At 41.9% G+C, this 15,816-nt stretch overlaps 1 protein-coding gene across 15 annotated transcripts in view; it reads right to left on the bottom strand.

Annotated features, from left to right (window-relative positions):
* NSD1 (nuclear receptor binding SET domain protein 1) overlaps nucleotides 1–15,816 on the bottom strand; it is a 63,371-nt gene that overhangs the window by 32,437 nt on the left and 15,118 nt on the right. For 10 of the 15 annotated variants that reach the window (XM_079965810.1, XM_079965815.1, XM_079965814.1 and 7 more), the window contains 3 exons: nucleotides 9,453–9,588; nucleotides 4,979–5,151; nucleotides 468–2,628 (listed from right to left, as the gene is read on the bottom strand). In XM_079965810.1, the coding sequence (XP_079821936.1) occupies nucleotides 468–2,628; nucleotides 4,979–5,151; nucleotides 9,453–9,588 (2,470 nt within the window). The remainder of the gene's footprint in view (nucleotides 1–467; nucleotides 2,629–4,978; nucleotides 5,152–9,452; nucleotides 9,589–15,816) is intronic. The other 5 variants (XM_079965802.1, XM_079965803.1, XM_079965804.1 and 2 more) reach the window with 2 other exon arrangements.

Genomic DNA, 15,816 nt, shown 5'->3' with positions numbered 1-15,816 from the left:
AAAACCTCTTAAGAGCTAGTTCTCACAACCGGCAGATGCAGACAGCTGAAGAGTTTATGAGCTGTACCACCTACAGACTTCAGGTAGGACCTTGCATATTACTGAGTAATATTCCATATATATTTATCTATTTATTTATTTATAGGGTGGAAGATTTCACCATGTGGTTCCAGCTCCCCCAATCTGCAGTGGTGCAGCACAAGGAATCCTTACCTTGTACAGAGAACTCAAACTAGGATCTCAAAACTGTAAAACTCTCAATTCTGTAAGAACTGTATTTTTGTTTCATCCCTCTTATTCTGCAAAATGTTGCCCAGCTAACTAAGTGCTTCTCACAGTTCTTGCCTATAATGCATGCTCCCTTTTTAAAGAGTGAGGAGAAGCCTACAGTCTGAAGCTTGCTTTTATTCTGTAGAGGCCAAAGGCACATAACTGTTCTGCTTCCCTAGATCTACTGATGTGCTTACCAGCTTTAGCACTGCTTTGGTTAAAACGCTGCCATCGCTTTTTGGGCGCTACGTGGCATACATCTCTAGGCTCATCACCCAAGGAGCCTTCTCTATTCAGTCCTGAATCCAACTCCCCATTTTCAAAGGAGTTGCAGCTCTCTCTCTTTTTATCATATTTTGACTTCATTCTTATACGAACTAAACTGTCATCAGAGGAACTTGCAGAGTCTTCGTCAGGGGAGTGTCCCATCAACTCCCAAGACACTTTCCTTGCAACATCTTCCTTTGCATTGTCTAGAGCACTAGTAACTGAGCCTTGGGCAGCTCTATCCTGGCGGGGCACACTCTCAGCTGAATTAGACAACCGCTTTAGTGTTTTGCTCTTTGATGCTGCATTAGCTACTAGTTTAGATAGCTGCTTAGATTTTGGACAGCTGCGCCTTGCGGTGCAGTTTGTACCAGAAACAGAAGCGTTTGTGAGTTCCCTTTTGTTAGCACCCGGATCGATCAACTTGGTTGCGATACCATGTGAAAAAGAGGACTGACCTTCTTTGGGTTTCTGACACTCTGGTTCTCGAACACTATCTTGGCTTTTTTCTAATTTATGAGTGGTTCCCATTGTAGGCAAAGATGTCAAATCACTTGGAGTGTTACTTCCAGAACTATCATCGCTGTGAGAACTCCTATAAGAGACTATGTTCTGAGTAGTCATGATCTGCTTCTCTTTCGTCTTACTATCATGCATATCTTTCAACAACATTAATAAGGTGCTGAATTTATAATCGGGCTCAATAGGCAAATGGTTCTGCCCAGAGACAGATGAAAAGAGTAAGGGCACTGTGGTCTTAGGCGGCCCACAGTCTTTCGCTTCAACATTCATGGACCTATATGACAGCTCCTTCAGTTCTGAAAGCACGTGTTTCACAACTGCCGTTTCTATTTCAGCAGAATCACCGGGTTTCTCATTGGTGCTGTTCAGCAGTTTGGGGCCATCAGCCTTCCCACTTTTGTTAGGCATATCTAACTGAGACCCGGGAGAACCTTTGGTAGCAGAAAAGCAGCAGTCGGGGCTACATTCATCTTCCTTAAGAGAGGAGTCTGTCCCAGCAGCAGCTTCTTTATGCTTGCATTTTATACTTCTGAACTGAGGCTGTTTTGCATCCATTTGACTTACAAACCCCTTACTTTGGAGTGTAGTGTGCTTATCTACATTGATAAGATTGTCATTCCTGTAAACTGAAGCCACCTCAGCTGCAAGGGATGGCTCACGGAATTCCTCACCTCCTGTTTCAACACTGATATTCCTGTCTAGAGAACCTTCTGGAGGTTTGCGGCTTCGATTGCTGCTTTTTGAGACAGGTGCAGAATGTTTACTATCTCTTTGCCCGGAACACACTTCTTTTCCACTTTTATTTACAGAGTCACTATTCTTCAAGACACTATAAGCTGCTGCTGCTGCTAAACTTTGGTCAAGGGAGTCTAGATCACAGGTACCGTTATCCGATGAATCAGAGTCTATTTGTTTCCTCTCTGCTCCAGCATCAGTTCTGGAATAGTGCTGCTGTAGCTTTGAACTGCACATGAAGCCTGCTGGATTTCTCTTTTTCTTCACGTCCGCTTTGGATGTTTCCTGCTGGCAGCTGCTATTAGAGATATCAAACCCTGGTTTCTTATATTTGTTTTCGAATTGTCTTTCTCCAAAAGAAGAGAGCAAGTAGTTTTCCATGCTGCCTTTGGATCCCATTAGGCTCTTTGCTATTCTGCAAAGTTCATGAGAAGCCTGCTTCTCTGGCATATCTGCAGCAACCATATTTTTAGCTTTGCTTACTGGCCCTTTCCCCCCACTTTCTCTCTTGGATGCCTCCAGTTTGGTGCTACTTTTTCTTACTCTAGTTCTCCTCCGGGTGTCGGAGCTCTTCTTGTTTCGGGATTTAGTGAACACTTTCCCCTTATCATGGGTCAAATGTTTGGAGTCCAATGTTAGTGATTTCAAACATCCATTCAGTTGTCTGCTCTGTTCATTTAAGGAGTCCTTTGTACAAGATCCCATTAAATGCACATCCTTCTCACTGTCCGGTTTGCTGGAAGTCGGGATGTATTTTTGAGCACTGTTCTGCTTTAGATAATCATTTGTAAGGCCAACACTGATCTCCCATTTTGCCAGAAACCTCTTAGGAACCTGGAAAGTATAGGAAGGGACAAAAACAAGTTACAAAAAAATTATAATACACAAAAAGATGAAATTACACACAGATATGAACATTATCTTCTTTCACAAAATGTAACTGCAGCACATAACTAATTAAAGTATGCAGATCAAAGCTAGATTCGTGGAGTACATGAATGTGACTTGTCATTTTTTATTTTGTCAACAAGGCCTAGAACATCATCTCTTGTCACAATGGACCCAGTTCCTCAGACTCCCTTCCTGTGAAAGTTAGATCAGGCACAGAGATCTGCTATATATAATCCCCTGTCATCTGAAGGTACAAGTGCCTAAATGATGTTCTGCTACTTCAATTGCTTTATAGCATCCCCTATTGCCTGCTTACATTTCTTTTGCCAAAATTTGTGCTCCTTTTTGTTTTCCTCATTGGACAAGACTTTCATTTGCTAAGCAGGCAATAAGGGATGCTATAAAACAATCGAACAGCACATTGCTTAAACATAAATACTAACAATAGAATATTATTTAAATACATTAGTAGCAGAACATCATTTAGGCGCTTGTACCTTCAGGTGACGGGATTCAAAGGTATGCTAAAGAAGGATTAAGAGATTGCAGAGAAGCTGAATAAATTATTTGCATCTGTTTCCTTGGTGGATTATATATAGCAGATCTCGGTGCCTGATCTAACTTTCACAGGAAGGGAGTCTGAGGAACTGAGTCAGTTGTGACAAGAGATGATGTTCTAGGCCTTGCTGATAAAATAAAAAATGACAAAAGAAACCTTTTTGGCTCTAATAGCTCTTTGCCTCTGCTCATTAACCACTCTGGTATCCTCCTGGCCCTGGTGGCACCTTTCCTGACCTGGAGAGATCTGGCTCTCTTGATTATGCCTTTCAACTTCCTTTTCCTTTTCCCCAATCCCTTCATTTCACGAAAGTTTCATCTTTTGAAGTCAAATGTGACTGTGCTGGATTTTCTTGGCAACTGTCCATTTACAAATGTATGTAATTAGATAACACTATGGTCACTGCTCCCGGTAGGTACTATAACATTTACATCTCACACCAGGTCTTGCATGCCACTTAAGTCCAGGAAGAGTCTGCTCCTTTGGGGATTTCTAACTTGTCGGACTCTATGTTTTCTTTCACACACAGTGGCATTGCCTCCAATATGCCCTTCTTGGTCCTTCTTATAGAGTTTGTACCCAGAGGTAACTGTGCTCTATTGGTTCTCTCCATTATAGCAGGCTTCCATTATGTCCACTATATCAATGCTCTCATCTAAGGCCAAGCACTCCAGCTCACTCATCTTGACACAGAGGCTACACACACACACACACACACACACACACACACACACACACACACACACCTTCCAAAGGAGTCTAAAGTGGCAAACAACAAGGAATAAAACACTCCACATTTTAAAAACAATTCAAATGCATATGCACAGTGGGAAATATATCAACTCAAAAGGCTTTTTACTCCATCTCCATAGATCTCTGACACCTGCTTGCCTCTCAGTTGCTATCATGTGCCCCTGCACTCTCAGTGACACATTCTACCCTCTCCCCAATTTAAATTATAATAATAATTCCCCCCCCTTCCTCTCAGGGCCACGATTTGTTCTGAACAGGACTCTGCAGCTGCTTTCAGCTTCCCCCACACATTCAATTTAAAAGCTGCTCTGTCACCTTTTTTTATTTTAAGCGCCAACAGTCTGGTTCCATTCTGGCTCTCCGAGAGCTTAACAAGTTCCAAAACTGGAATATAGCTGAATCCTTCTGATCCTAGTCTCAAGAAAATGGTTGCCTGGATGTTTTATGCCAGAATCTCAGTTTTGGAAATATTAACACAGAGCTGGCTCCAGAAGGAATTCAAGCTGTAGACTAAGATTTTGAAATACAGCAGGTTTTCCTTCCTGCCCATATTACTCCACATTTGCCCTTCAGATACAATGTTTTCTCTATTAATAACATTGAAACGTGTGGTCAAAAGTTCTCTTTATATACCTGTATCTAACATAATGGCCCGATTTACACGATTATATTTCCAGTCTATTCTCAGGTAGCTATATGGACAAGTCAACGCAAAAGACATTCCTTTATCAGCAGCCTCCAAGTCTCAAATCATATCAGTCATTTTTAAAGCAGCTTCAAAGTCTAAGAAAGGCAATCCCAAAGAATGGAGCAACTTTGTAAGCTGATGGAGTTCAATGAGAGAGTTGAGCATGAGTTAAAATTTTTCCAACTGTGATCCATGGTCTTTAAGAAGTACTTCACTTCCACTAGATCACACACCTAGGTTTTGCACTCAGGTGAGAACACTCAAAACAAACCAAATGAGAACATGAGATTTACCTTGTGCTTGTAACCTTTCTCTTTTTGCTTCCCTCTTCTCCGAAGGACAGGCAGTTCTTCAAACTGATGTCTTCCTTCAAAGACTACAATAGCTTTCCCCACAACCCAAGCTCTTTCAGATGGGTCTCCCAAGGCTTCCACATAGTATTCTCGATGTGGTCTGCGATTGGACACTATTAAGACAAAATTGGCAAGATTAGCATTTTGTGTCAAGGTGTAGGGATGCCCCCAAAATATTTTCTAAAAGATATCTAACAAATGGGACCTGGAATAAATGATGCAACATGGGGGGGGGGAGTTGCACCCTTGTTTTGTATTTCACTCAGGATTCCCCAGAGCACACTGGTTCCTGCCCTCTTGTTTGTCATATGCATTAATTTGGCTCTATTTCTATTGGCACTCACCACCTGAGTTCACCATTAGAGGGTGATAGTCAAGTCCCTTTTGGACTTATTTTCTGGGTTCCAGGGTGCCGTACGGAAGGAGCAGATCCACATATTGTATGCACCAAATTTTGGTTTCAGGAAGCCATGACGATCGCTATGCCTAGGTCGATGGCTGCAGGAACAGAAAAGATGCTGGCTAAGCATCCTTGAATAAAGGGAGCATTCTTCCTACGACAAAAGCTTTGTGATAAATACGGCAATGGAACCTATGAAGATGGGTTAACCTCTCTCTGACAGCAACACCAAAGGTGCCCCTAGATGACCGAATTCTGGTTACTGGCTATTCTAATTAAAAGCAAGGAGGAGGGCAAAATGTATTCCTGTAATCTATTCAAGCTTGAGCTTGAAGAACACAGCACTTTTGTTGAGTTAAGAAAGACATATCTTATTACTTCAATACACTAATAACTCTAGGTATCTTTTGATGTGAAATGTGGTTTTTTTTGTTCAGGTTTTACAGTTATGTCTCTGTATGATTAGACTGGGAAGCAGCTGTTCAATGGAAAATACCCCAATTATAAACCATGGGGTGGAAGAGGGAGAGGAGTGTAGGATAAGAAGTGGGCATTTTAATGAGAGTGAAGTTTCCCCCTGTTATCTGGTAATTGTCTGCATATGTGCCTTTATTCTATATGTGTGTCACATTAGAAGATAATTCTTTTTTCAACCAACATTTTATTTCCTTTTCAAAGACTGAAGTCTTTGTTTTGGACAATTAGCTTAAGAAAGCAGGGCAGAACCAAGTACTTTCAAGGTTCTTCTTCCTGGGTTGGCAGAAATGACTTCTAGTTTTGATAAAGAAAGCTGAGAGATTCAGGGTTGCAATTAAGGAAGAGTAATGAAGAAGTCTGAGAATTTTGGTGTAAGTCATGATTTAATGGACTGATTTTTAATGGGTAAACTTATTTAAGGGGGTTACCAGAGAAAACCAGAGTGTGGCTACGGATTTGAAATGGGAGGTGATTAAAATTAGGAAAACGGAGAAGTAAGACTGGGGTGGTGCTCTTCTCTTTTTCTCTCAGTGTTTCCTTACAGCTTTTAGTTTGTATTGTTTTTTCTCCCTCCCCCAACAGCACATTCCCTGAAATGCACGCTGGCTTGGTGGTGTTGGGAGATATAGAACAGGTCTGTGAATTTTGCATTTCTTGGGGGCAAGCTTGTATGTTTGCCGAGATTTGTACTTCCATTTTTTGCTCAGGAATCTTCCATCTGGAACCAACAGACCTCACCACACCAAGTCTGGTAGATATGGAGTTTTTGGTAAAATCATTTATGTACTCATTATTCCTCCCAAGTTCTCAAGTCTTTTAGAATATCCCTACATCTCACTTAGGTAAAGGTAAAGGTACCCCTGCCCGTACGGGCCAGTCTTGCCAGACTCTAGGGTTGTGCGCTCATCTCACTCTATAGGCCGGGGGCCAGCGCTGTCTGAAGACACTTCCGGGTCACGTGGTCAGCGTGACAAGCTGCATCTGGTGAGCCAGCGCAGCACACGGAACGCCATTTACCTTCCCGCTGGTAAGCGGTCCCTATTTATCTACTTGCACCCGGGGGTGCTTTCGAACTGCTAGGTTGGCAGGCGCTGGGACCGAACGACAGGAGCGCACCCCGCCATGGGGATTCGAACCGCCGACCATGCGATCGGCAAGTCCTAGGCGCTGAGGTTTTACCCACAGCGCCACCCGCGTCCCCATCTCACTTACTCCACATCTCACTTACTCTCTTTCAAATCTTGAGTAATTTTCATATATTGCTTAAGAAGACCTTTGTAATATAGTGAAACATTCTTACTGCATTTGCTTTTAAGTTAGCTGGACTTAAAGGGAGGGTGTTAGAAGGATAACTGGTATTTTACCTATAATAACTAATGTACAGTGGTGCTCCGCAAGACGAACGCCTCGCAAGACGGAAAACCCGCTAGACGAAAGGGTTTTCCGTTTTGGAGGCGCTTCGCAAAACGAATTTCCCTATGGGCTTGCTTCGCAAGACGAAATGTCTTGCGAGTTCCTGCGGGTTTCCCCCCTTTTTTCCCCTTTTCCTAAGCCGCTAAGCCGCTTATCAGCTGATCCGCTGATAAGCCGCTTAACAGCTGATCGCTAAAAGCCGCTAAACCGCTAATAGCGCTAATCCGCTAAGCTGTCAATGGGCTTGCTTCGCAAGACGAGAAAACCGCTATACGAAGAGCCTCACGGAACGGATTAATTTCGTCTTGCGAGGCACCACTGTACTATATAAGCAGTCAGTGCAAGTTGTTTCATATTCCCATATAGTGCATGTAGTTTTCCCATTATAATCATTTCATCTGTAGTGTAATTATTTTTTATATATAATTTACTGTTCATTTTGTATTATGCTTTCACTGTCTTAAATAAATATACACAATTTTTCATGATGTGTCGGTTATTTTTTACTATTTCTTTTGGTGTGGCTCTTGCTTTCGGTCCTATCCACTTGCTCACTGAAGCAAACTAATAGAGATTTAATTTAGAACCCATTTTTCAGAGAGAATTATATTAAATCAGTCTTTTCTTTGAAATCCTGGAGGAAACTCCAAAGTTCCAAATTTTGCTAGAGGTTGTTGGCCCTCTGCATTCACTGCTCCCTGTGTTTTACTTTTTGAATGAGTCAGGGGTTAAAAGGAGTTGAAAAGCTGTCATCATTGGATAGATAAGCAACTGTTTCCCCAAAGAGAAACATCTTATGAATGAGTAAACAGCACGAATTTTAATTTCTTTTTCTTCCCTACTTCAGCACACATATTTCAGATACTGTTGGGGCGCTATCTGGACACTATGAGGACAAGAGTCTGGGAGAGGAGGTCAATGTGTCTTTGGGGACCATTCTCTCAACCGCTGCCTATTCTACTTCAAATTTTCAATTTTAGAAGAACAGTTTTACTCTTCAAATTGGTTCCTGGGTGAAGTTCTCAGGGATGCAAACACAGTGTTTTGGGGGGGGGGATATGGGGTTCAGAAGGACAGTGGATTTAATTTAAAATACCAGAGACTTTGCAATGGTGGCACACACGTTTTAAATTTCAATAAGAGGCAATAATTTACCTGTTGTGAAGAAATGAACATAAATTTCCGCCCTTGATCCCAGCAATTCCTAACACCTCCACTTGCTCACTCCTTGCACTTGGTCCACCCTCCCTACTCCTGTCTTCTTGGTTGATTTCTAACATTTTCACATTTTTCTCTCACCACTGAATAATTCACTTCATGACATACTCCTTCAGCAAACCCACCCACTGAACTATATTCTCTTTCCACCAAAGCCTTCCTCTTGCACCGCCTAAACTCCAGAACATTCAGAACTCCCTTCTTTACAATCTCCCAGTATTGAATACTTGAACAGTATTATGCACGTCTACTTAAAAATAAGCACTTTGAGTTTAACTGGACTTACTCCGAGGAAAGTGGGCACAGGATGAGACCAAGTGCAATTCTATATACCTTTACCTAGCAGTAAGTCCAACTTAACTCAATGGGCTTGCTTCTAAGTGGAGAGCCATAGGCTTCCACTACCTACCTGTAATCCTAAACAAACCACTAAGCAAACAAGTTCCACTGATTGCCATGAAACATTCTAATTATCCCAGATTAGGGCTGGGCCTTATTATCATCATTAGCATTCATGTAATGCCATCAATGCACATGGTTATGTATGCAATTAAAATAAGAAATGAAGGGCTTGCAATCTAAAACAGTGATGCCTATTACTACCCTTTCACTTTTTCATGGCAGGGTGACCAAGCCAAATATACATATATAGAAAGAGAGAGAGTGTGTACAGGACTCCAGAACTTTTGACAGAGGAAGCTGCAGCAGGTGCAGCTTGCCTGACAAGCTATACAAACATTAAAGATACACAGCCCATCCCCCTCAACATCATCATCTTCACCCAGGCAGCTTATTTGACAGCCACCCTGGTCAATACACACTTATGGAGGCTAATCTGCAAAGTGAGCTGTGTATGGATAATACAAATCACTAAAACTCTGATCATGTAATGCAAATAATTATTACCTTTCATTTTTGAATGCGTGTCAAGCACTGGATCATGGGAAATTTTACAGGGCCACCATGGACGTCTGTTGAACTTTGCCCATACTAGATCTCCAGTTTCATACTTCACCGGAGCAGGTTTCTTCTTATTTCGACCCTATGGAGAAAAAACAATAAACTGCATTGATATATAATTCACTCTAGTGGAAGCTGCTTGAGCCACCAGGACTGTAAACTGCAGTTGGCTTGAATCAGTTGATTAATTGCAAGAGGGTAAGAGTGGAAGGGCACACTTGTTTATTTTTGGTTTTGAGGTATTGCTGAAATAAGGATTGAGAAAGAAAATATCACAAATCTTCTCTTATTCTACCAAGGCCCTTGTGTACTGAACTGTAAATAGCAACGTTATAATGTGAAGATTTATAAACAAGTTATTTTACACTTCCTTTGGAAATGCAACAAAGGCAACAATATTGAGATTACAGTAGCTTGTATCTAAACAAAAAAAGTTAAATCAACTGGTTAAAAGACAGATCAACTTAACATTCTTCCAATCAGTTAACAGATCTACAACCTACACCTTGTGCAGGCCCAGCAGCCAACCCTGACTCTTTTCCTCATCAAACCAAACATTTGACAAGGGCAAACTTATATCACTAATAAATAAGCTGCTTTTAGAACTCTAAATGTGGATGAGTTGAACACAATAGTCACCTCTCCTAATGGAAAAACAGAATCGCTGCCCTTTCCTGTCAAGGAAACAGCTAAAGCTCTAAACTGGTACTAGGCAAAAAAAAAAAAAAGGGTAGGGAGGAGAAGGGAGGAAATGAGATGTTATTGCTAAAATTGAGGATTTGGATACCCTTGCTGTTAGGAGGAACGTTTTCAGTTCTAATGTTTCTTAGTGATTGCAAAATGTGATCAAAGAATCAAGCTCCAGCCTTGCTTTTAAGGTGGAACACATGGGCCTAACTTCTCCTTCCACTCTCTGAAAGGCCACCTCCATCTCAAAGGCTGGTGGACCTTCCAGAGCAGCATTTTGTGAAGGGATCCTTCCAAACAGAAATATCAACACCCAAAAATGTGTGTTCCTCTTTGCATTCTAGCCATGATTCTACATGTAAAATTATGGAAGGAGGAAATTTATAATTTTAAAACTAAGTGCTACACAAGTTATTAAGTGTTAGAAGCCAATATTGAAAATTAGTTCCTCAGACTAAATAAAGCTTTATTAAAACAGCATCAACTTTTCTAGGTTAGACACAGAGATAGTTGCAAACTATATATCCAGACACACCCACTTTCTTTGATGGATTAAAAATCTCCCCATATCAACATTAAATTGATTCATTTCAGCTTGCTCCAAAATCAAAGACAGAATGAATGGGTGAGCCTTTATTGCATCTTGCAGTCCCCAGAAGAACAGTGCAAAGATGTAGGTATGAGAAAGCAATAGAAAATGGGAAACTGAATTTGTAAACATATTAAAAACAATGCTTGTTGTGATGTACGGATTGCCAAGCCATGATTTGCAATCAACCAGGAATGCAGAATTGGAAACCATGGTTTGAAAACAATGGTGGTGCAGCATGATGCCTGCATCAAGAAACCATAATTACAGACTACATTTGTGCATCTTAAATGTCCAATTAAAAATGCTGGATGCTGATTTTAACTAAATTTTAATATGTGAGGATGAACAGCTGAAAAGCAAGAAGGAAGAGGCAGTGATTTGATGGAGATGCGGAAGGTACTGTAGGGTGCTTAATTCTTAACCTGTTTCTCTATCATACAGGAAAACCACATACCTGGAAACCCAAGGTGGGGAAAAAATAAACTGGGGAAAGCAGGTTCAGAAGAAAAGCATCTCCTTCTCCCCTTCCAAATTGTGTGTCATCCGTCCCCCCATAGCAAGGTGGTAGAACACATATTTAGAACAATTGCTTTGCATACTAAATGTCCCCCGTTCAATCCATGGCCTTTCCAGGTAGGCCTTAGAAGGACAACTATGGACCTCTGATGCTAGTCAGAGTAGCAAAACACTGAACTGGGTGGACCTATAGGGTATAAAGCTGCTTCCTACGTTGCTTTCAACTCTTTAGTAGAAACCCAAGTCCTCAGATAAAGATCTGTGACAGAAATTTAGCTCTCGTGTAATTTATCATCAGTTCTGAAGTGAAGTTCAACATTAAATTATTGGAGCCAGAGCACAATTGTACTAGTCATCTACTTCAATTTTCCACTACATAGAATACAGAGAAAGAGGAAGTGCCAAGGGCACATATCTGCAGTTAGGAAGACTTCGTGCTCGCGAATTTAATTAAGAATTAAAGTGTTATTCAAAATGAAAGATACGCCTTGTTTTTTAAACAGACCAATGTTTTTAAAATTGTTATAAAACCATAATCTAAGTCCCCCAAATGTTGACCTTTTCTAGTCCAACAAGCAATATTTAACTCTTTTATTTAAAAAAACAACAACTATGATGCATTATGATTCACAGTTTTAGACTAATACAACATTAGGAAAGACACTACACATAGGAGAACACTCTTATGCTTGAGTTATGCTGGATGAGGGGCTATGTGGAACTCTGTGGAAGGAGAGATACTGGTGCCATACAGATATGGCAGCACAGCACCATGGAATTGCAGCTGTTCCACTGGCACAGAAATGGCAGAGGGACGAAGCACTTCCCCACAGACCACTACCACATCCTCAGTGACAACGTAGCTTTACAACAGCCCCAGACCACATGCAAGAAATTTCCTCCCATTTACAGCAGTGGGAGGGAAACAAATGAAAAAATAGCCGCCGCGCCACCTCAGTGAGCACCTCTCTCACATAGGCTATGGTGTAGTCTCAACGCCCAAATGCAGCTTACCACCACAAATATATAAACCACATACAGGGAGGTCATAACTCAAGATGACAAGTCATGCAGCGGGGGGCTTTTATTTCTCTTGTCTCTGGCGACACAGGGCTCACAAGAAGGGACTCCAGCAATACAAAAGAGGAAGAAGCGGTGCTCTGCACACAAAGGGAGCTCTTTGCACAAACAACTTGTGTCCCCAGAACCCTGCCAGGAACTGGAGCACAGTGTGGACATTTGTTTTCCTTGAACCCTCACAGGAACCTTGCAGCAACTCCCTTACAGCACTCTTAACAGTTGGGGGTGCCAGAACAAAACACCCCACACAAACAAGTAAGGGGACAGGGCAAGCGTGCTACAAAATACATCCATTTTTCACTGTCTCCCACATCTCACCACCTCATCGCCACATACTATCCAAACTGTATTACTCTAACGCTATGCTTCAGCAAAGCAAATTATTGTGCTGGAGGAGACTCTTGAGAGTCCCATGGACTGCAAGAAGATCAAACCTATCTTAAGGAAATCAGCCCTGAGTGCTCACTGGAAGAACAGATCCTGAAGCTGAGGCTCCAATACTTTGGCCACCTCATGAGAAAAGACTCCCTGGAAAAGACCCTGATGTTGGGAAAGATTGAGGGCACAAGGAGAAGGGGACGACAGAGGATGAGATGGTTGGACAGTGTTCTCGAAGCTGCTGAAGCATTGTTGTTGTTTAGTCATTTAATGGTGTCCGACTCTTCGTGACCCCATGGACCAGAGATGCCAGGCACTCCTGTCTTCCACTACCTCCTGCAGTTTGGGCAAACTCATGTTAGTAGCTTCGAGAACACTGTCCAACCATCTTGCCCTCTGTCATCCCCTTCTCCTTGTGCCCTCAATCTTTCCCAACACCAGGGTCTTTTCCAGGGAGTCTTCTCTTCTCATGAGGTGGCCAAAGTATTGGAGCCTCAGCTTCATGATCTGTCCTTCCAGTGAGCATTCAGGGCTCATTTCCTTAAGAATGGATAGGTTTGATCTTCTTGCAGTCCATGGGACTCTCAAGAAAAGTTAAGAGTTAAGAAAAATTTAAAAATGAAATATTTTTTTAAAAAGAATTTAAACCCCCACCGGTCACTGCGTCTTATTGAGTGACCTGTTTCTTTGGAACACACATTCACTTCCTACATTTCTAAACCCAATACATAAACACAGATGCCATTCTAATTTTCAGTTCTCCTTGTAAGGTAGCTTATAGAGATGATCACACTAAGTGAAGAAATTGCTAAACAAATTATATTAAATTCACAAGCGCTCAGTCATGGCAGAGACATATCAAGCTCAGCCAAAAGCTCCCTTTTGAAACAGTCGTACTATTAATAGTCTTAATTATTGCACATATCCAATAACTATCTTTTTCATAAAGCCACTTTAAAGCGGTTTTCAGCTCCACCGGTCTCATTGGAAGCAGCAGAATAAATCACATGCTTGCACAAATTAACACTAGGGTTCTGTCTCCAGCGAATATCATTTCTGTAGCTTTTCTCCATCTCATTAACAACTGTGATGCTCCTTGCTCATTAAGAAAGTGATGGGAAGATTACAGGCGCTTTCTAGTTCCCTAGCAATCCAAAGAATGGCTTTAAGCGGCCTTAGCACCTCCCCACCCCCTTCTGTGAGAGTTTTGCTTTGGTGTTTTTGTCTGAGGAGGAGATTAGTTCTACTGTAGTTGAAACAGAACTGTAGCTATGATTCAGGTGTTCTCCAGGTCTCTCAATAACAACAACATTTGCACAGTGCCTTAATTGTTAAAGTGCTTAATCCACATTATCTCATCAATCTTCACTACTACCTTATAAAAATAGTTAAGCCCAGTCCTATTTCCCCCTGCATATTTCAGGCGGAGGGGCTGAACCATGGCTGTGCTAGGTCAAGAGGACTGCATCCTGCCCTTCAAAACAAATTTTGGTATTACAGAACCAAGAAGCGATAGTGAATACAACACTACCACTTGAGTTACTCAGCAGGGAAGGTCTCCTAGGCACAAACAGCCCTGACTTGTGATTTTAAAATAAAAAAATTAAAGGGGGAGGGCAAATGCCAAGAGCTCTCTGTGAGCTACTGAAAATGTCTGGGGCAGGGGTATATATGGCCTGCAGGTTTGCCAGCCCTGCTTCAGAGGGCATGCAACTCTGTTCTGTTCACACCTAGTAGTGTGTTTGTGAAATACCGTACAGTCGTAACCTCGTTGTCGAACTCAATCCATTCCGTGAATCCATTTGACTCCCGTAACAGTTTGAAAACCAAGGCGCAGCTTCAGACTGGCTGCAGGAGCTTCCTGCACTTATTCGGAAGCCGCAGAAGTCACATCAGACGTTCGGCTTCCAAAAAACATTCGCAAACTCACTACTGGGTTTGCGGCATTTGGGAGCCAAAACGTCAGAGTACTGAGGTTTTCGACCACCAAGGTATGACTGTAGTTGCATTTAATTAATGTTGTGGCCATATAAAATAAATTAAAAGTATTTATTTTAGCTCATTATGGCTCTGAACCATAAGGATGTTTCACAGGCAATGGTGAGATACCAAGTGCTCAGGGTATGGAGACAGCAGAAGGGAAAAACCAGAGTGCAAACCACACATTGCAAACAGGGCACTCAGTTTAGGCAGAAAGGCCGACTGTGTAAACTGGAATGTTTCACATGGGATGTTCCAGAAAAAGGGCTGCTTGCATTTCACAAGTCCACTTATTAATTTAGTTCCCCCAGAACTAACATGCCTGTTTCCTTACAGCAAATGGAAGTCAATATGGAAAATGCTGATGGGGTGAAGGCAGGAAGAAAGTGGGAAACGGAGGACACAACAAAAGGGTGGGGAAATAGGCAAAGTCAATAAAACCCATAGCAAAGGTAAAGGAATAAGCCTGGGAGATGAAGGATGGGAATAAGATTTATTGACTGCAACCTTCACACATATGCTTGGGTGTAAGGTCCATTCGACACAGTGAGACTTGTTTTTAGGTCACCTACCGGTAGGGAATAGTTTCCAGCTCAAGTGATGAACTGTATTCCCTTGTCAGCAACATTATGGAAGTCATGTGCCAACACAAGGCGATACCAAACTGAAAGTGGGTGGAGCCAATGCCACACACACATCTCTGTGTCTGCATTTCCTTGCCATGTGCTGCTGAAGGGGCTCCCTTTTCTCAGCACACAGTGAAAAATCCAAGGGAATGCAGGAAGAATGTTCCTTTCCTGCATCACCACCTGAGCCCTGCCACATCCAGAAACTCTTCCCCCCCCTCCACCTGCTTTTCAGCTGGTTCATGCAGAAACCACTGATAAGCAGAAGATACAGTATATAAAACATTACAAGGTATAATACAGCATATGAAACATCAATAACCATAAAATATGGTCCCGTTTACTCAAATACCCACACAAATTCCACATCAACTAACAGAGCCCTATCTTCCCAATCACCCCACACCTGCACACATTTAACCAAACTCTCACACACAAAAAAATGCTAACA

Source organism: Podarcis cretensis (genome assembly GCF_951804945.1).
Source record: "Podarcis cretensis genome assembly, chromosome: 2".
Taxonomy (NCBI): domain Eukaryota; kingdom Metazoa; phylum Chordata; class Lepidosauria; order Squamata; family Lacertidae; genus Podarcis; species Podarcis cretensis.
This window is presented reverse-complemented; position numbering and strand designations above follow the sequence as displayed.